Genomic DNA, 21,864 nt, shown 5'->3' on the forward strand with positions numbered 1-21,864 from the left:
TAAAATATGCTTACCCCTCCAATATTTTATGGGGGTAACTTTTTGTTTTTCGGTCAAAAAAAAAAAGATAAGAAAATCTTCTCGTCTCTGGAATTATGGAGGGGGGGGGGGGTGGGCAAAATAATATGCTTGCCCCTCCATTTTTTTTTTCATCTTTTTTTAATGAGGCTAAGGCTCGCTCTTGGGCTGGCAATATGGATTGGTCAGAAGTAATGTACATAGACCCTACTATGTACTTGTAAGTAGCACACGTACATGCAAACGTGTATAAGTGCTCGGTATCGTAGGGATGTACAGTACGGTCGATAAATAGTAAACACTGTAGAATACTAATAAAATCAGTGCTGCCAGAACCAGGGGTGCGAATTGATTTGTGTGTGTGTGTGTGTGTGTCCCTGGTGCAAAATATGAAGAAAAAAAAAATAGAAAAGAGTAATTATTTAGCGTCCGGCGTTGAGGTCGCTCGCAGACTGATTTTTTTTTTTTTTTTTTTTTTTTTTTTTTTTTTTTTTTTTTTTTTTAAGGATCTGAAGGGGGGTGCGTTCGCACCCAACGCACCCCCCCTGGTGACGCCCATGGACAAACAAAGTGACACCAAAAAGGTTTTGCCACACATCGGTGAAAGTTTAAGGAAAATCGGGCAATCGATGCAAAAGTTATGAATTTTTAAAGTTTGGATGTTGGAACCACTGGATGCATGACATCATGTGTGGGCAACAACATAAACACAATATAAAGAAAACAAACATGTTTTCACTTTTCTTGAGTAATGGAAGAGCATTTGATTAACCACTTTCAGAAAGTAGGGGGAATGATTACTACACTTAACATAAATTATGTCAGTGTCGATTAAGTTGATGGAATGTATAATTTTATCGATTTTTTTGGGTGGAATTCTCTTCACAGGCAGGCAGGTGCGTTGTAGGTCCATGGTGTGTGCATATGCCACGGTGCATGCGTATGCATGGACCACCTACCTAGAGCTAGCTAGCTATGCTTTAGGTCCATGCTAATCGCAGAGATGGCTGTTTGTAGACTACAGTATAACCGTAACTACTTCATTGTAAACTTTACTCCGGCCACCACTCACATCCTTCAGTGTTCTTGTCTCCTCAGGAAGTGTTCAGGGGAGGTAATGATCAATGCTTAGTTCCACTGTATCATTGACGCTTTGCATAATCTAGGATTTACATTTACCAGTAAGTATTTTTCTGTTTGAACTTGTGCGCTGATGTTTTGATTCAGTCCCATTCGTAGTGTTACGTGTAACAAAAACATGCACAGAAGTTATAGAACGCTGTTTTCTACACGTAAATTTGCGTGTAATTTAGCTCTGCAGCTCTGTGATGCGCTGTCAATGTGACAATGATCCAATCCTGACTGCTGCGATGTGGCTTGTACCGTGTATACCGCGTGGTCTGCTGCGGTAAGGAGAGGGCCATGCAGGGCCGGCCGCAGGGGTTGGTTTCTTGGCTAGAAAGTTGTAAAATTTTACTTCTGTAAAGGATGGTCTAGAAATGGATGAAGAGTGATAAATTTACAGTGATGGTGCACGTGCAAGTCTTGGGAGGTGGCGTAAAAACTAATAAAACAGTGTGTTCAATTCAGATCAGTTAGTAATACTCATCATACTATAGATCTACAATAGCGTCAATATGGAGCGGAGGATTAAATTAGTATGTAGTCTCATCATACAGGCATAACTATACACAGCCCAGTTGCTGTACGTAGGTACGTTGCGACAGCGTAATTACAGCGTCTGGTCGGGCTAATACAGGCAGTACTATTTATAATGCAAGCTTTTGTAGAAGCCTAACGTTAGATCTACTTCTTTGACAGCTGGAAGATCGCGATTGGTCTACAAAAGCGCATATCTGCAGACACTCACTAATCACATTAAAATATCCCCCGTTGAAAGCTGTGAAAAGATAGCCGGGCCGCTGATTGGCTGATCGCCCAGCCGTCCGCTTCCCTGCACAGCGCAGTGTGCGAGATTCACTACTCAACATGCGTGCTTGCCTTCATGCTACGTAGCGGTTATGGCAGCGACCTCGCTGAAGAGCCCCCGTCAGTACACAACGCTACACAAACCATACAATATGGCGACCAATTTGACTTGTGCTAATTAAGTAATTTACTTGCCGAAGATTATAGGGAGTGTAAGACCTACAGACAGTACTGGTTGAGGTGAGGATTCCCAAGGCCCTGTCTTATAAAGACTTGTGATTGATTATAGAAAATCAATCACAACTTTGCGATTGAATGCAAATCCATCGCGGCATCATATAATAAAATCATGACTGAAATTAAGATGGAGAACTGCACAATCAATCACAGGTTGTGATTGATTGCAGCTTTCACTAAGATTTGTGATTGATTGATTTCTATCACAAGTCACAAGTTTTATAAGACAGGGCCAGGGCCCAGGTTAACGTATGCGTGTGTGTGAGAGATAATGCGAAACCTAGTCTTAAAGTCTTATGAAGTATGAAAGAGCATGTAATTATAAAAAGGATTTAACATTATTTGATGACATTTGGCCTTGAAATGGCTGAAATATATCCAGGAAAGTGATCCTAAACAAATTGACAGGCCACGACTTTTTTCAGAATCTTTTTGTTTTTCCTTGTTTTACATCTCATTCATTACAAAACCGATTTTCATCAAATGAACATTTAGATTCCCTAGTATGCTCCTCAACATTTCATAGACTCACACAGAGTGGATTCTAAATATCTCGCAAAACGTTACAAGCTGAATCCTCACCTCAACCAGTACTGTGCAGTCCCTTTGAATATACGTTGTAAATGTATGTTCCGTGGAGACTGCGTCTGGCTTCATGGAATCCCCTACATAATTCCTATCCCCTATGGCAGTGTACAACCACAGGTGTGTGTCTATACCATCTATGATCTAGCCACACTCATATAATTTGGTTGTTGGTTGAAGCCATGGGCTGAGTGTCTGGATACAGACACACATGTGCATACTGTACATACACATTTATACCTCAATGTTGTATTTTTTTGTAAGTGTTAGGAAGTTTTGGGCAGTTGATGATTAAGTCTGTGGGAATTTAATTAATTTATGGCCATCAGATGACAATCAGACATCAGCAAATACAACTTTTTGTGGGTTACAGCTGTAAATCTGCAAAACTCAACATGTACATTGTACATTGTAGTGGCAGTGATTGCTGTGTCTTGTCATTCAAAAAAAAAAAAGGTAAATGATGTACAGTTGAACCTCTCGTATCCGGACAAGTCGGGACCGGGGCTCATCCGGATAAGGGATTTGGCCGGATACGGGAGACTCAATGCTTTATACATGTACATACATACACATGTAGTAATGTGTATACTGCAACCTTTTCATTGTTACATTTGGGGATGTTTGGGGATGTTAAAATGTCTGAAGGTAAGCAATTTGGAAGGAAATTTGATGAAATGTATGTTAATCATGTTGGAAGTAATATGTAATTCGTGTGTGTTTGTATAGGAGTTCTCAAGGAGTTGGGAATCCCCCTTTCCTCCCGTAATTATTTAAAAAAAAATCACGGCGAGATTGCTTCCGTATTATAGAGAGATCCGGATAAAGGGAGGCCAGATAAGAGAGGTTCAACTGTACATGTACACTGTATGTACATGCTTTCAAGTGGTGTAATTTTTCCTATTCTCTTGTTTTTTGTGTTTATTTTTCACTGCTGCTGTTATGTTACAGATCTTTTCTTCTTTTTTTTTAACAAATGATTGATTCTTTCTTGTGTGATGATATCTGTCATGTGTGCACATAGGCATGTGACTGACAATGACTTACTGGACAGCTGAAGTCAGTCTGTGTGGTATGGAAATGGTTTGATACTGCATACATGTTGCTTGTCACCTGACCATGGCTGAAGTGAAACAAGGTAAAGTGGTGCTTAAATTATATTGTACAGAACATATGGACTGTTTGGACTGTGTTTCTTAAATTCTAAAGTGCCGTTTAATTTCTGCAAATTAATATCTTCTACATGTTTTTTATTCCAACACATTTACCTTTGAACTCCATGAAACTTGTAGTTAATGGTTGATTTCACAACTTCTATGCACCAGGATTGTGTGGACCATGTGGTACAATGTTATGTAGATGTTAAAATTAGCTGTTAAACATGCTTCTTTAAATCATTACCACCAACAAACTGTTTACTTAATCCTGAATTCTGAGGCGTAAACATACTGAATATTAAATTCCTAAGGAAATGCCACGGCTATGGATGCTCATTTTGGTCATGGCACTGAAGATAGTTTTCTTGTACAAAGTTGTATTTTGAGAGTACCAATGTGGCTTTGATATTCATTTTTCAATGAACATACAGTGTACATGTATTTACTACCACATACGACATTTGTCACTTTTTAAGCAAAGTTGTAAACATTTTACAACTTAAAAGCAAACTGTAAAGATTTTCTGCAGTACAGTTTGAATGTGTTGCACAGTTTTAATGGCAAAGACCCTTATTTAAGCATGACCAAGTTTACGACCTCATTCTATCCCATTAAACATTGTCACTCATTGCAAATGAATGCAATTAAAACTGTATTCCAAGAATGTCACCTCTGTTTTTTTCGTGACGGATGATGTATAATTGACACTTTGACTATTGCATTCACAGCTGTCTCCAGTGGTTACTGGATGAATTTGGTTATGATCTGTTGTAATTGAACAAGAGCTACATGTCAACTAATTAAAGTTTGTTAGTATTTATGAGAAGTTAAGCACCCTGCCTTTCAGTATTCTGTGAAAGTTTATGCATCAGCTTTTCATATTTAATGACATTATTCCAGAAAAGTAAGAGATAAGCTCTTCAGTGTTCCCTGAAATCTGTATTTAAACCTAAAAACTTGTACTGTCTCCCGTAGATATGCTTCCTGATTCTACTCAAGGTGAGAGCCCACAACCAGGAAACAAATCAGCAAGACGGAGCAAGCGAAAACAGGATGATGGATCGAAAGCTGTTAAGAGGAAAAAGAAAGTCTCTAAGAAGAAGGTAGGGAAAGTGGAAATTCATACAGAATTGATTTGTGTGTAGTTCATTGTCCGTCCTACAAGTTTCAGAGAACTCTTAATGGAAATGAGAGTCCTGAAGGATGGAGCACCAAAGCAGAGATGGTAGAAAAAGTTCTTGTTAAAAAATGACTGTGCAATGCAGTAGGCATTTTTATATGACAGAAACATTGCAGGCCATATTTTTAGGGCCTTCTATTTCATTATGTAGAAGCAGTTGTGATATACTGACAACCTTGCCTGTAAGTCAAATCTATTGGGACTTCGACTTAATGCAAAATTTGACTTTCATGGAAGTCAGTTGTTTTTGTAATTTTTTACTTACATTCCCTGATGATTCATCATTCCATTTCTTTTTGTTTGTATTGACCACTGAATTACAGCCAACGATAGCGATATGTTGCATGTAGTGTTTCTGTTTTCTTTGAGTTCTATTAAACGAATCATGAAGCTCACTTGTTGAATTGTGTTCTCTTTTGTTCATATCATGTGGCTTCACTGCCTGAATCACTTAACATTGGCAGCAAACATGCACCTACAATGTATATCATAATTATGCACTATCACATTGTGTTCCCCCCAAGGGATACACAACGTATGCCTTGGTTCTTGTTGCATATAATCCCCTGGGGCCCATTGCATAAACGTTACAATTATGGTAACTTTGCCATCCAATTGTAACTTCCATGGAATTCTTAATTTTGATTGGCTGTTGAGTATTGCTGCCATGGTAGTTACCACTGAATGGCAAAGTTACCATAATTGTAACTTTTATGCAACGGGCCCCAGGGCCCCGTTGCAAGAAAGTTGCAATCAATTGCAAATAATTGCTAATTTTGAAACAACCATTCTGATTGGCTCAGGGTCTGCCCTATTAAGAAGACATGCATGCAACAATGATTTTGATTGGCCAGTGACAATCAGTTGCAAGTTGCGTTTAAACGGAAAGTTTCTAGCAACGGGGCCCTGGTCTGATACACAATACTTACTGAAGGAATAAAAGTCCAACTACACGTATGCACATGACCACCAGCCAACCCAGCCAAAGTTTGTGACAGTGTAGGCATGTTGGCAGAATCCATGTACTCACATTATTCATTGCAGATTTGTATTGGACCTGCTGGGGCTGGGGTGAAGTTTAAAGTACATGTTTGCTTGTTACATGCTCACAAGTTGATTAATTACCAGTTGTGCCGGTGCCATACGTGAAAGTGTGGGTTTTCTTTTGATTGTTTTGTTTTTAGCTCACCTGAGCCAAAGGCTCAAGTGAGCTATTGCGATCGCCCTTCGTCCGGCGTCCGTCGTGCGTCGTGCGTCGTCCGTCGTCCGTCGTCCGTCGTGCGTCGTCCGTCGTGCGTCGTGCGTAAACTTTTTACATTTTCATCTTCTTCTTGAAAACCCCAAGACCGATTTTCATCAAACTTGGCAGGTAGCATCCCTAGGGGGTTAGGAACTCAATTTGTTAAAATGGGCACCATGCCCCACCCAGGGGGCCCCCAGGGGGCCCAAACCCCCCAAAATTAAGGAATCTGTAAAAATCTTCTTCTCTAGAACCAGAAGTGATAGAGCTAAGTTAATACTATGAGTTAGTACATTGATGACTGTAGTTTCAAGTTTGTTCATGGCAGAATCAGGGGTGCCCCCCTTGGGACCCAGGGGAGGGGGGGTGGGGAAGGGTTCTAATGGGGCCTAAATTGTACATTTTCATCTTCTTCTTGAGAACCCCATGACCCATTTTCACCAAACTTGGCAGGTAGCATCCCTAGGGGGTTAGGAACTCCATTTGTTATAATGGGCACCATGACCCACCCAGGGGGCCCCCAGGGGGCCCAAACCCCCCAAAATTAAGGAATCCGCAAAAATCTTCTTCTCTAGAACCAGAAGTGATAGAGCTAGGTTAATACTATGAGTTAGCACATTGATAACTGTAGTTTCAAGTTTGTTCATGGCAGAATCAGGGGTGCCCCCCTTGGGACCCGGGGGGGGGGGGGGGGGGGGGGGGGTGAGGAGGGGTCCTAATGGGGCCTAAATTGTACATTTTTATCTTCTTCTTGAGAACCCCATGACCCATTTTCACCAAACTTGGCAAGTAGCATCCCTAGGGGGTTAGGATCTCAATTTGTTAAAATGGGCACCATGCCCCGCCCAAACCCCCCAAATGAAGGAATCTTTAAAAATCTTCTCTAGAATCAGAAGTTATAGAGCTGAGATAATACTATGAGTGAGTGCATTAATGACTGTAGTTTCAAGTTTGTTCATAGGAGATCCAGGGGTGCCCCTCTTGGGGGTAGGGGGGGGGGGGGGTGGTTGGAAGGGTCCAAATGGGGGCCTGAATTGTACATTTTCATCTTCTTCCTGAAAACCTCATGATGGATTTTTGTCAAACTTGGCAGGTAGCATCCCTAGGTGGTCAGGATCTCAATTTATCAAACTGGGCACCATGCCCCACCCAGAGGGCCCCAGGGGGCCCCAATTCCCCCAAATTAAGGAATCTTGAAAAAATTGGGCCCTTATTGTACATTTTCATCTTCCACTTGAGAATGCCTCGTCAAATTTTGGTAGAGCTGTGAATAATTTAGATTAGTGACTGCGTGAAAGGTGAACTTGCGATACTCAGGTGAGCGCTAGACCCGCGGGTCTCTTGTTTGAAACCCTGCTCGCTACCTGCACATACATTGTTGTAGCTCGCCTCTACCGTGGTACATGTAATTTATGTTCTGCTTAGCTGGACATGACAGATGGAGGGAAAATTAGGGTCGATTTGGACTGGATCCTTGGGAGTGTTTTATTAGAAAAGCTTACAGTAAAGGACAAAGTTTTTGTTTGTTTGTTTGTTTGTTTTTTTTTTTTTTGGGGGGGGACCAATGAAATGCCTTGTGTCTGTGAGAAAACATGAAATTTGGATCTTCTACAAAAGTTGTGTGCTTTAATATGTGTCTGTGTGCTGTATTACAATTTCATTTGCCTCCATCACTTCCTCCTTCTTTTTCATATCTCATTAGTATAGTTTTATTGAAAGTATTTGACTGTGTATACTCTTGTGTACTGAGAAACTTTTATCACTTGTCATCGCACTTTCACTCTTTTTCTCCTTCCATCTGATCTGTCAGCCATAATTTCAAGTCTGAATCTTCTTGTACCTGTGACCTTGTCGGGACTGGTATCCATGATCTCTTTTGTTGTCTTCAAAATTGCTGTTTAAATGCATGTCTGTCCATATGTCTGTGTGTGTAACCTCTGTCTTGTGATATCTTGATTGGTTAGATGGTAGGCAAAGCGAAGCAGAAATCCAGCCATGGTAATGACACAGACTCAGACCTGGACCTGAGTAAGGAGCGGCAGCCTCTGGGCTTCTACCTGCAGGACAGGGAGGAGTTGATCAGCCAGGCCTTTCGGGCTATCAAAGGGAGTCAGCTGGATGCTATGGTTCCAGATATACTCAAGGTACTGTGTTGCAATTATTTTCTTGCCCACAGAAGGTGAAGTGGGGACTGAAAGATCCCATGTGAGTCTCTTTGTCGTGGGTCATGATTTATGATACTCTTTAACTGTGAGATTCTGATGACAAAAAAAAAAAAAAAAAAAGGACAGAGATGTGTCAGGGCTGTTTAATAGCATGGTGTGGAGGTGTTTGTAAGGTCACATGCTGAAGTTATAAAAGCTGTCCATACCTGGTTTTAAAAGTCAGTGCACTGTTGACCTGCAAGATTCTCTTTTGTGATGATTTACATTGCAACTAATATTACAATTGCGACCAAATATTAGTCAGAGATACACTTAGGAGATGTTCATGGTACTGTTCCCACCAGGGTAACATGCATATGGGCCAGTAGGTCACACGTACCAAATGGAGTTTCCTTAAAAGACTTTTGTTTTTATCTTGTCCATACTTGAATAGTGCAGTGACCAAGTGTGAGCTAGCTATCAAAGATATGGTTGATGCATCCCTTTATCTGTGTGTTTGTATGTGTTTCCATCCGGATGTTCAAGTTTGTTTGTTTGTTGTTGTTTTTGATCCACTTTGGTATCCACTTAGCTTACATAAAGCTCAGAAATGATATCAGAAATTACAACCAAGCTTGCATTATAGGCACATTGTGTGACCCCATCATTTATGATATTGAAATTTAGGATTTATAGAAAACAGACATAGTCTTGTCACTACAAGATATACATGAAGGTTGTGTGAAGCTGTGATCCTCATCTAACTTTGCATCATCAAGCTTTCTGTAGTTGTTCATGGAGTACTTCCCCCCCTTTTTTTGTAAATGTTGTTTGCAGAATGTGCCTTTGGTGGAATTGAAGCGTCTTTGTCTGAATCAGCTGGAAGGAATGTCCAGAAAGAGGATTAAGTGTGTCATAGCAGGTAATTTTATCCAGTATCATGTTGTATTTCTTCATTTGATAAGCCAAAACATGTTAGCACATAGCATAGCATCAGTGTATATGTTTTGCGGTAAATGAGTTTTTAGAGAGCAACTTTAATCACTGAAAGCAAGTGTTTCCCAGTGTACATGTATAATAAGTGAGGTGAGTATACATAGGAGTAATTGTTGCTATACATACTAAAGGCTTTGCTGTTTTGCGCAAGCATTTTGGTTTGCTTTTGGGTTATCTCTACTACAGTTTATTGCATAGAGGGGTGTGTATGAGGGTTTAAATATGCAAAGTCTTTTCAAAGTTAGTATTTGCAGTTATTTTATTCAGAATACTGTAAGGATGAAGGGGATACAAGGTGTAGGATTTGCCTCTGGTATGTTGGATTTATTCTCTCCTAAAAGAGAGACTGTAAATGACAGTGCCAATGTGGGCAGTGTTTTATTGAAAGTTGTCAGCAATGACAAGTTGTCAGTCTCTGACAATTACCATACATGTAGTAACTGTCAGTGACCAGAGCTTCAGGAACAATCAAAACCAAGAATTTTATTGAAATTGTCAGAGACTGACAAGTTGTCAGGATTGACAATTTTCATGAAACAGTACCGAGGACACCTTCTTCATTTAAATTATAAGTATGATATTGAAAAGGGGAATAAAACCCTAACGTATGCATGAAATTGAGTGGCTGCAGATGTATCAGTAGAATGCGCCAGCGGAGGTTAGGGAAAATCAGACAATCCTTTCAGAAGTTTTGCATTTTCACAGTTTTGATACAGTAACTACAATCACTGGACAGGAAGACTACAACTATTCATGATGTCACAGCATGACACTGATATAAAGAAATATCAAGAAAATTCCACAAAATTTCATATTTTATAAAACATACACATTCATTCCACTTGTTACTGACATATGTTGAGGATACAGTGTGTTCCCCCACCTTTTGAAATATGTAAGCCAAGTTCTCTTTCATTGTGCTAGAAAAATGAGAAGAAAAAAAAGGTAAATTCTCTTTATTTTTTCTTTTCAATATATTGTATATAAAAGCTGTCCATGTGGGACATCACAAATTGTTGTACAACTGTAGTCTTATCCAGCGAAGGCTGTTCCAAAACATTGGAAATTCATAACTTCTGAGTGGATTGTCCAATTTTCCTGAAACTTCACCAATATGTTCTACTAATATTTCTGAATTCACTCAATTCGCATAATACACATATTCAGGTTTCGTTCCCCTTTAAGCTCGAGAGTCTACTAAACACACATCTGTTGTTGGTCCAGGCACAGAGATGCAGTCATCGTCTGATTCCGATGAGTCTGGGCCAGAGGTTGGTGTGTCTGGACCACCCCAGGTGTTGACTGCACAGGTCGATGCTGGTCCCCCTGGTGAGGAGAGAGAGAAGACCAAACAGGGAGAAAGCCAGTCAAAGATAGAGGTGTGTACAGATATCCAACTAACTACTTTGCAGCAAGAAAGAAGAAATGAGAACGATTATTATCGTGTTGCATTCAAACAAAATTGAATGTATTCCAAACTGAAGCAAATCCCAAAAGATGGGTAAACCTCATGATGGAAAGGCCTTTGAGGTTTTATGCCAAAAGTGACTGAAGTTTACAACACAAGGACCAGTGTCTGATTGAGTACAGTGAGATGGCAAGGGAATGTTTTATTATTATACCCCCGCCAAACAAAGTTTGAAGGGGGTATATAGGAATCAGCGGACGGTCGGGCGGTCGGTCGGTCGGGCGGTCGGTCGGGCGGTCGGTCCGTTGCAAATCTTGCGTCGCGAACTACTTCCTCAGTTTTCAACCGATTCCCATAAAACATGGCACAGATGTGTGCCTTGGGTTGTAGATGTGCAAGACGTATTTTTTGACAGTACCCAAAAGTACGTTGCCATGGTAACGGCATATTATGGGCAAAAATGGGTACAAACCTTGCGTCGCGAACTCCTCCCACAGTTTTTGATCAATTTTTATGAAATTAGGTACAGATGTTCATCTGAATATGTTAATGTACAAGACACATATTTCCGCAGTGGCAAAAAGTGCGTTGCCATGGTAACGGCATGTTATTGGTAAAATATAGGGCAAAATGCTTCATGGCAAAACTGCTTCATCAGTGTTCTTCCAATTCTCATGGAATTCATATTGAATGTTTGTCTTAGGATATAGGTCAGCATGACACATTTCTTGACAGTGACAAAAAGTATGTTGCCATGGTAACAGCTTACATATTATGAGCCAAAATGATGGAAAATTTTGTGTTGCAAACTACTTCCTCAGTTTTTGCCCAATTTCCATGAAACTTGGTACAGATGTGTGCCTTTGGTTGTAGATGTGCAAGACGCATTTTTGACAGTACCCGAAAGTACGTTGCCATGGTAACGGCATATTAATGGCAGAAGATCAAGGAAAGACCTTGCGGATTTAACTACTTCCTCAGTTTTTTGACCAAAGCTTATGAAATGTGGCACACACCTTGATCTTGGTGGGAAGATGTGGAAGACATATTTTTCGGACGTGTCGGAAGCTGCGTTGCCATGGTAACGGCATATAAATGGCAGAAGATCAAGGAAAGATCTTGCGGATTGAACTACTTCCTCTGTATTCGACTGAAGCTCATGAAATGTGGCACACACATTGGTCTTGGTGGGAAGATGTGCAAGACATATTTTTTGGACGTGTCGGAAGCTGCGTTGCCATGGTAACGGCATATTAATGGCAGAAGATCAAGGAAAGATCTTGTGGATTGAACTACTTCCTCAGTTTTTGACAAAAGCTTATGAAATGTGGCACACACAATAGTCTTGGTGGGAAGATGTGCAAGACATATTTTTCGGACGTGTCGGAAGCTGCGTTGCCTTGGTAACGGCATTTAAATGGCAGAAGATCAAGGAAAGATCATTCCTTGGGTGAGACTGTCGTCACGGGGTGGGGGTATTAATCACCTTCAGTGATATTTCTAGTATTATTATCAAATCTGATGTCAAGTGATGAAGGTGTATGCATCTTTGTTACATGAAAATAAATTTCAAACAGGATGGGTGATAATATCATGACAAAAGTGTGTGAAGACCAAGTTTTCTCCATTTTGAATCATGCAGTACCATGCTGTTAATAATTATGTTTATTCTACCAATGATTAGTGTGATGTGTTGGTTTTTCCCTGTCTGTCTGAAGATTGTTTCTAAACTGCAATATGTGGTTGTCATGGTTAGAATCAGCGTAATGTCAGTAGATGAATATTATTTTTGAGTATCAAATTCATTGCAAGTTACTGCATTTTTGTCGCAATAGGGCCAACTCAATGAAAAGTTACATTTGTTCAGTGCTCTGGAAAACCAACAATATGTTTGACATTGTATGTGACTGTTTGACATCTTTGATATGATGGAGTCAAAAGGGGCCTGAGCTTTCGATCCTAGCAGAATCTTTGTCAGAGGCAAAATGACAAAACAGGCAGGGAAAGCAATCACATATGAGGACATCACACAACAAAAACAGTCAAGGACAGGCTGGGTACACAGAACAAAGAAAACAAAAGGAGAGGGTAGGAGGTCATGGGCAAGGAGTCCAACAAGTAAAGAGAGGGGATTAGAGCAGGAGGGTGGATAGACAAAAGGCAGAGGAGGGTCAGTAATGATCCTGAGGACCAAGGGGGCAACCATTGAAGGAAAAGGATGAATAGGGAGGCAACATCACACAAGATAATTAACAACAGAGGGATAAAGAAAGGAAAAGAGTGAAATAGCAACAGCAAGGGGAAGGGGGTGGGGGAGGGGCTGTCGCTGAGCAAACTGTGACCCCTGATAAGCTCAGCCCTTTTGACTCCATTTTACTTCATTGGCTCACCACTATTGGATATTAAAGCAGTTTTCAGCAGCTGTTTTTGCTACATCTTTGATATGAGTATGATTATGTTCTTCACCCTGTCCTCTCAAGATCTCTGTGGACAGCACTGTCCATCCTACTCAAGAGACTGATGCCACTGGCAGAGGATTAGAGGAGTCTGGGATGAAGGTTGAGGAGGAGGAGAATATTGATGGTGTTCCTGTGGAGATTGATGAGGATGTGAAGGACCTCCCTGATGACATAAAAGATGGAATCGATGTGGCCAGGTGTCATGTGACTGAGTCGAGAGGAGCTGTTGCCGAGGAGAAGAAGCAGAAGGCGGTTGAATCCAACCAGGGCAATGGAGGTGGAGATGGCGATCATGTTGATATCAGAGGTAGAAATATTATTATTCAAAAGATATGTTATGCAGAGATTAATGTATATTGACATTGACTTGTAGATTGACATAGATTGGAATAAATGTTTGGGCAACTGCTACACATATTTCTGTTTAGTGTATGTCATATTTCATTCCCTACATTCCCACTTGTGTGTCTGGTTTGCAGTTTTTACCAAGAAGATACGTGACCTTCTTTATTTTCAAACCTTAGTTCAAATATTGCTTCATGTTAGTCTATCATCATGGTTTTTTAATGATCTTTGCTTGTCATGAGCAAAAACATTGCCACTATTGGCATACTCAAGCTTGTCCACTCTTTTCAAAATGTGCATGAGTAGTCTTGCTCTAGTTTCCAGCTAGAGGCTTTACGTGTGATAGACGCGGGATTAGCCTGCATGTAGGATTTGCCTTTTATGCATTATAATAACCTGTTATTGTGTTTCCAAGCCTTTAGAGGATATTCCAGCCCATGTAGGGATTTACTCTGGAAAAGTCTAGAAACCAGTGGTCTTTATCTGCATAATCAAATACAGAAAAGACATTTGATATTTGTGGTTGAAAATCCCATCTGTACTTTTTATTTGATGCTTCCATATACCATAGTTTGAAGGAACAGGTGCTGAATCACTCAGAACCCAAATTAGCCAAGCTGACCCAAAATACATGGTTTGAAGGTCTATTGGAAAGATCAACCTGTGCAGTTCTTTGTAGGTTTTTGTGATATTGGGTCACAAATGGCAATCATACCCTAAGGCTGTTATGTCATCAGTACAAGGAAGAAAGAAAAGGGAATTTGTGACAGACATTGAGGCATTCTGACTCTCTACAGGCTCTGCTGAGGGCCGATCAGACAAAGTGTCTTCCAGCCACCACAGATCTAGAAGGAGATCACGAGGAAGAAGGTCAAGAAGACGAAGGTAAACTTAAAGTTTATTTCATGGTATCTAATTTGACTCATTTGTTGATGCAAGATCATTTCCTTAATTAGTAGCTTGGCAGCAGTTGTATGACATGGGCTAGTCTGACATGTTTCACAAAATTGCTGATGTGTGAATATTTGGTTTGAAAAGTATTTTTGAACACAAGTCCTGTTACTCCACTCTGGTTTCATATGAGAAATTTTGCAGTTGGGAAACATTTGAGTACAACACTACTTTTTTTTTTCTTTCTTTTTTTTACTCTCGGATATATACCATCTATTTTGTGCATATGATATTTCGTAAAGTGGAACTTGAGAAAGGAATTTACCTCTTCAAGAGAAGTGTTGGCAAGATCTCGCCTTAGAGACAGTATACGATACATTAACATTACAGGAGACGACATTTTTGCAAGGTATTGATTTTAAATATCAATAAATGTTAGAATAGGAAATTTTTGCTAGTCATTTTTCAGACTTACGTGAGATTAATTTCTTGTGTTTTTAATCCTGCGTAATGAAGATGTAGAATAATATGGCTATAAAAGCAAAGCACAAAAAGGGGGCCTTCATTTTTGCACCATTTTTATATTATGTGAAGTGAGCAAAGATTTCCACACTGGAAATGTCCTCTTTAACGGTAACTCACAAAACTTGTGAACATGAATTTTTCAGCAAGGGCTCGGAATAGCACCGTGATGAGCAATGGTCATTGAGTGATTATTGCAAAAGTGCTACTGATAGCAGTGTGGATAGGTTAGTCTGTTCTCATTGCTGCCCTATTCAGTAACAAAGTGGAGTGCAGATGTTCGCAGACTCATTTATTTGTTATACTGAACTGTGGACATTAATGTTGAAAGTACAGTAAAATACATTGTACCTATATGGAAGCTTGAGTTGCTGTCATGGTTTTGTGTCAGTCGTGCACATATCATGGAACTGGTCAGACTCCTCAAAAGCATATCAAACCCTTTTGCAGTGTCTTTGAATTATTTTCATCCCCTGTCTATGGTTCATATTTCTGTACATATTTTAGTGTGAATGTAATGATCTTACTTGTGATCTCTTCCTTCAGTACATTGTGTCATGCTATGCAATTATTAATGCTAGCATATTTTGTGAAAATGTTCAACCAGAAAAGAAAAGACTAATAAATGGTATTTATGATGATGGACTCAGCTAGTCTTAATAACTGGTTCTGCCTTTTGCTTTTTTTTTTCCAGCTACAGAAGTTCCTCTCGGAGTGGTTCCAGGGGGCGCAATTCCCGCAGCTTGCGTCGTAGCTACAGTAGCACCAGCAGCCACTCCAGGGGTAGGTCCAGGAGCTGGTCTCGCAGTAGGTCCAGGAGCTGGTCTCGTAGGAGGTCCAGGAGCTGGTCTCGCAGGAGGTCCAGGACCCAGTCTCACAGTAGGTCCAGGAGCTGGTCATCAAGTCGATCCAGGAGCAGGTCCACAAGCAGGAGTTTATCCCCGAGGAGCCCCTCTCCTCCAAGAACACCTGTTCCACCCCTTGTGGGTAAGGACGATGTTAGACGCGATAGACTTTTGTCCCTTTCTTTCTCTCATATTTTATTCTTAACAGAAAAAAATAAAACTCCTGGTTCACTAGTCATTTTCAGTCTTTTCATTCTCTTGTAAGTATATTATATGTAAGTACTTTGTACATGTGTACCCACATATATTTTTCTGGCCACACAAAAGCTGAAACAGTACCACTTAACCTGGTGGAAAAAGAAAAAGAGCCATAAAAGTTGTGGCTCTTCTTTTCAGTAGGGGGGGATGGGACGATCGTTTACCCTCTCTACTTCACTATTCATGACAATCTCTTGATTATGTAAATTATATTATATCTAAATCAGGTGTAGAGAATCCTGTATTAGTATTAACCTGTTGAGGACGGTTTGATTTTGCTACATCACACATTTTCCATAGACACCTGCCTGAGTATACTCGGTTAAAGTGTGATAACAGGTTAAAGTGTGATCAAGAGTAATCCTTTGCTTTGTTGAATGTGGTATATGAGGGACAGGAGTGATAGAGGGCTGTTTAACCCTAAAAAGACTGGGCTATTTTGGTAGCTCGAAAGACTGGGGGGGGGGGGGGGGGGGCCTAAAGGGCCCCCCCTTAAGATCTCGGCCGCAGATCGCGCGATCGCCGCGGAAATTTGCACAATGGTAGTGTGCGATGTAATCTACAAGAATGTATATTTAAATTTTCCAAAATAGTCTTCTTTTATTTTATTTTGATTAATTACGCTAATTTATGCGTGAAATCAGACTCTTTGATCTAAATCAGTAAATAAAGCTCCAAAAGTGCTCATTTTTGGTCTAATTATTCTTTGTGGCATTCTTGGCAAATGCACTCGAAAAAAAATTCGGTATCAAAATTAATTTCTTATTTATTTTATTGTTTTATGAATTTCTTATGTATTTCTTTGTTTTTTCGACCTTTTGTTTTTGCTGTTTTTTTTAACAAAATTTGTGGCAGACACTTTTTGAAGCATAATACTCCTAAAATAAATTAATTTAAGCCATTGAGAGTAAAAATAAGCATATTTATATGAACCATGTGAAAAAACTCAATTTCCATTGACTTTGTACACAAAATCACATTTTTGAGCCATTTTCGGCCTCACGTGCATGTACAAAAAGTTATGTAACTTCAGAACCGTACCCCCGGGCGTCACAAATTTGGTGTCAAAATGTGCGCGAAACTCGAAAGAAAAAAGTCACAGAGCATCGCGGCGAGAGCATTGCGTGTTGCAGAGTAATCGCGCGAAATGTCGAGGGGGGGGCCTTTTAGGCCCCCCCCCCCCCCCAGTCTTTTTAGGGTTAAAGGGATGGTATAGTATTGGTAGAGATGAGGATTACTCTTTTAACTTTTTGCGAGATACCGAGAAACCACTTATGAAATAATACAGAGCATACCATTGTAAGAGGAATTCAAAGTTTAGTAGATGAAAATTAGTTTTTGAATGGCTGAGATATCCAAAAACAAAGTAAAACAAAGCGATCCTAATAAAAGGTGGGTCCCACCTTTTATTAGGATTGCTCTGTTTTGGATATCTCGGCAATTTCAATTACATATGCAAATTAAAGAATGGAAGTGTACTATTTTTGCTATTGCAAACACAATCCAACTAGGCAGTCAGACACAAACCTGCTTCCTTGTCTTTCATCACAAGATTTTTACAGTCACTTGAGATACTCCTGAAAGTTTTCAGGGCAGGTTGGTAGCCATTCTGACAAATCTAATACTGAGGCAGGACGTTACACCAAATGTAAATTTAAAGCTATGTAGTACAATGGAAGAACTATATGAGCAATAAAATCTTCGTACTGTAACATTGCAAACTTTGTTAATGTTGAATAATTTGCAATGAATGCTTAAATTTAAGGTGTAATGCGAGATTTTATATACCATGAAATGAAATGAGTTTTTGTTTTAGTTCACAGTCTCATGAAAAAAAAAAGAGTAATACAGTGTAGCAGGTTCAGCTAAGATGAGAATGCATCACAGCATCTGTTTTGTTAAGAATATCTGTTTTCAACTCTCAATAAAAAGTTTTATTTAACAATATGTAACTTGTGTAAAGACATTTTATAGCCCCATACTTGCACTTCATTAGTCTGCACGTATAATATTTGCAAATTTGCTCAATTAATTGTTTAAAACTGGTTTTAGGTAATGCTGTTTTATCTTTGAAAGTCCTGCTGTGATTAAAAGGGATACATCCATTGTTACGTTCCTAATCCAGAGGCGATCCAGATGCACTACCCAACTCCCCCAACACCAACTGGCAGCCTGTCCTCTGGAGAAATCAGAGAAATTCTGGAGCTTGAGAACGAAGAGGATGAAAGAAAGGCAAAAGAGGAGCAGGCAAAGGAGGAAGAGTTGTTATGCATGGAGGTAGAAGGAGGTGAGGGCAGCAAGGGGGAGAAAGGTACAGGCACACATCTTGAGAAGGATGGTGAGCAAGAAAGCAGTTGTCATGGTGATGATGATGGAGATAGAATGAGTAATTTTCATGCTCAGGGCAACAATGACAATCGTGATACTAATGTGTTGAATGGAAAATGTGATCCATGCACATCAGCCAACATACCCAATGTCAAAACGCTGGTAACAGAAGAAGTTGTTAAAGGTGCTAGTGTTGATAGAGAAATGGCAGGCAAAGAGGAGGAAAGAGATGACAGTGAGGAAGACAGTGACAGTACAGAGGATAGCAGTGAAGAGACTGAGGAAGATGAAGAAGACATAGATATAGAGTTGTTAGATCTTGGAGTAGATCTATCCAAGGCTAAGGACCAACCTTCCCAGCTTGCCCTTGCTCGTGCTTCACTCAGATTAGCATCACCTTCTCGGGAGGTTGGTAATGCCAATGAGCCAGATCCCAATGAGCCTCAGCTTGAGGTGCTGGAGCTTGAGTTGAGAGCGAGAGCCATCCGTTCATTAATGCAGAAATGCTTGCGGGACGATGAAAGATGATATTCACATAGTCTTGTCTTGAGGTAGCTTAAATCTGGTCTTTTCAAGGGTGATGAATCTTGTACCAGCTCCTCTGGTTGAGCAATGTATGGTTACAGGCAGACTGTACAGAGATCATGAAAATTCCCTTCCGGCACCAAGGGCAGTCTACCTTTGTACAGTACAAGAGTAACATCTTGTCAAAGCAATTCATGTTTCATCCCCCTATGATGAAAACATTGCAAAACTGTTGACAAAAGTGTGCAACACAAAGCCTTGGCTTACTCAGTAGATCTGACAAAAATATACTTAGATTACAGACATAGGCAATCTTTTAGCATAGAAATCTACTCATGAGACTAAGATTTGTCTGGCGTATACATACAGTATTTATTTTTAGCATTGTCTCATATACCCTTCTCCCAAAGGCAATTGTGTTTTCCCTCCCCCCATAAAGAAGAAGAAGAAAAAAAAAACACAAAAAATGTGTGATACTAAAAGAATAAAAGGACAAAAAAGAGTTTGCATTAGTATGCAGAATTTTTGCCCTCAAAGGTGTTCAGGTAACTCCAAGTCACACAGAAATGTAATTGACAGGATATTCATGATAACACAGATTATGCAGAGTGTTGATATTGTGTGATGGTTTGACGAGACTACTTGCCGCATGTTTTTTGTGTGGCAGAACCTTACCTATCCTGTGGCTGTTTAGATTTCATTTCAGTAGGAGTGTCCCCCGGGGGCTCCAGCTGGGAGTGTCTGGGTACTCCCCTGTCGGGAGTCTACCTGGAGGAGGTGTGCTAGTGCCCCTCCCAGGGGTCCTCTTCTGTTTATGGGAGGACTGTGCCGTGGGCACTTTGTCACCCCCTGCCAAGGCCGTTTTGTCGACACACTTGGCTTCCCTCATGGAAATTTTCATCTCACATCCAGGTCCACGCTGAGTAGAAATCCAGTAAAATCCTACTCTAAGTCACTGAGCGTATACCACTATGTCACATCATAGATCAACCTACTACACGGAGGAAACATTTAACTGTTGTAAGTCACCTTTTCATGTGCAGCAGTGAGAGTGTGTTTCGGATGAAAAATTGAACAAAATTAAGACAATTGTATTCTCTTTGTTTTTCTTTTGTATTCATGAAGCTATTTCCTTGTGAAGAAAATGTGTAGTGTCTTGATGAACTCTGGGAAAACTTATGCAGTCATTTAACCTATGCAGAAGGTGTTTGAGAGCTCTTCCCGAAATTTGTCACTCTTCACGACATAATCATAACAACACTAAACATTACAAAGAACAACTGTGTAGCAGATACACTGTAACCATGTTACAACAAAGTTTACGTCAGAGCTTCCATTTGGCAGTGGGCAAAAATAAGATAAGACTAATGTTTCTTGCTATTAATTTAGGAAATACAGGAATGTATTCATCCCTGAAGTCATTATTCATTGCTCAGTTAATACAATACAACAATAATTTGCTGCATAAGCCATCCATATTTTCCATTTAAAATTGTTTAAAAAGATAGTGAAAGTGGTGTATGTTTGTAGTTCAGTGTGTGACTCATACATGGGTTACATATTTTCCTGTGAGTGATATTACTACTTACTGAAAATGTAAAACTTTCAAGAATCTCATTACTATGTGGTGTTATTTTGTCTTTTCTTGCCTTTTCTATCATCATTATTTTAGGGGAATGGGAGAGAAGTAAATTGGGAGACTCATTGATATATTAGACCTCACACAGACATGGAAAGATCTAGCTTTATCAAACACATTGATTAAAGTATGTTTAATATGGTTAGAAATATATTGATCAAACTGATAATCTGTCTCTGCATGTAGTGTAAGATAATTAATCCCGGCGACTTGATTTTAAATTCAAGATTTAGATATGTGTACCTGGTAATTTTAAAGTGTGAGTGCCTTCTCACACAGATATGACCAGTAACCTTGACATCCTTGTGAAGTCACAACCTAGAGAGCCAAGAAACTTTCAAATAAGAGCGATCTTGGTGAATAATTAGACAATTGAGGTTTGTCTTCAGTTAAAAGTTTGATGTCTTTATACCTTCCATCTGTCTGAAGTTTAAAGTCTAGAAATATTTAACTCTCTTTTTACTGTCAGAAACTCGTTTGTGCACAGTATCTCTGACTGTTTTAGGTATGGACTTCATTTAAAGTTAAAGATACAAGACTTTTGGTTCTACGGAAGTATGGTGCTATAGAGCTCTAAAAGTTGACCTCTTGTGTATAAATGCAAAATATGCGTTGACTGGCCGTCATACTGTTCTTTGGTAGGTTTTTTGGGACTAGAATGACAGTATACACCACATATTTTGTTGTGGGTAGTTATGAATATCTTGAGACAAGTGGTATCCACAAAATTTACAACATGGTAAAATACAACATGTTAACCCCCCCCCCCCCCCAAAAAAAAAAGGGGGGGGGGGGGGGAGTGCAAAACACATAATGTCTCCAAGGTGGGAGGTTATTAACTTTGCTTCTTAAAAAGGGCAGATATTCATATCCCATTCTGCAGCTCTTATCATAATCATAGATTTTAATACCACTTTTGAAATTGTCATACAAGTAAAAAGTAAAATTCACTGGAGTGGAAACAATACCAAAATCAGGAAATTGTTGCTGTTCTTGTTTGTTTGTTTTTTTGCAACTTTTCTGTGTTTTTGTGATGCTGGGTCACAGGTAACCATAGTTATGAAACCATCGCCTGACACAGATGTAACACACACACACACACACACAAAATTATTAAGATAAATGCTGTTGGTTTGATCACATGAATTCTTACTTTAT

The 21,864-nt window shown here is 39.8% G+C and overlaps 1 protein-coding gene across 1 annotated transcript; it reads left to right on the plus strand.

Annotated features, from left to right (window-relative positions):
• The first annotated feature begins 1,083 nt into the window (after positions 1-1,083).
• LOC139729794 (uncharacterized) lies at positions 1,084-19,418 on the plus strand. Its single transcript, XM_071640725.1, has 10 exons — positions 1,084-1,199; positions 3,794-3,907; positions 4,902-5,029; positions 8,311-8,490; positions 9,328-9,412; positions 10,711-10,865; positions 13,375-13,660; positions 14,496-14,583; positions 15,806-16,098; positions 18,340-19,418. Exons 2-10 carry the CDS (start codon positions 3,889-3,891, stop codon positions 19,068-19,070), a joined length of 1,965 nt encoding a protein of 654 aa, XP_071496826.1. The 5' UTR covers positions 1,084-1,199; positions 3,794-3,888; the 3' UTR covers positions 19,071-19,418.
• Positions 19,419-21,864: the final 2,446 nt, after the last annotated feature.

Source organism: Diadema antillarum, unplaced genomic scaffold (genome assembly GCF_040938485.1).
Source record: "Diadema antillarum isolate AM-2024a unplaced genomic scaffold, OU_Dant_1.0 seq00000264_RagTag, whole genome shotgun sequence".
Classification (NCBI taxonomy): domain Eukaryota; kingdom Metazoa; phylum Echinodermata; class Echinoidea; order Diadematoida; family Diadematidae; genus Diadema; species Diadema antillarum.

Excerpts from the sequence above, each read along its gene's own strand:
- LOC139729794 (XM_071640725.1), top strand. Across the intron at positions 10,866-13,374 it reads AAAGCCAGTCAAAGATAGAG|ATCTCTGTGGACAGCACTGT; the intron begins GTGTGTACAGAT and ends TGTCCTCTCAAG. Across the intron at positions 16,099-18,339 it reads ACCTGTTCCACCCCTTGTGG|AGGCGATCCAGATGCACTAC; the intron begins GTAAGGACGATG and ends TTCCTAATCCAG.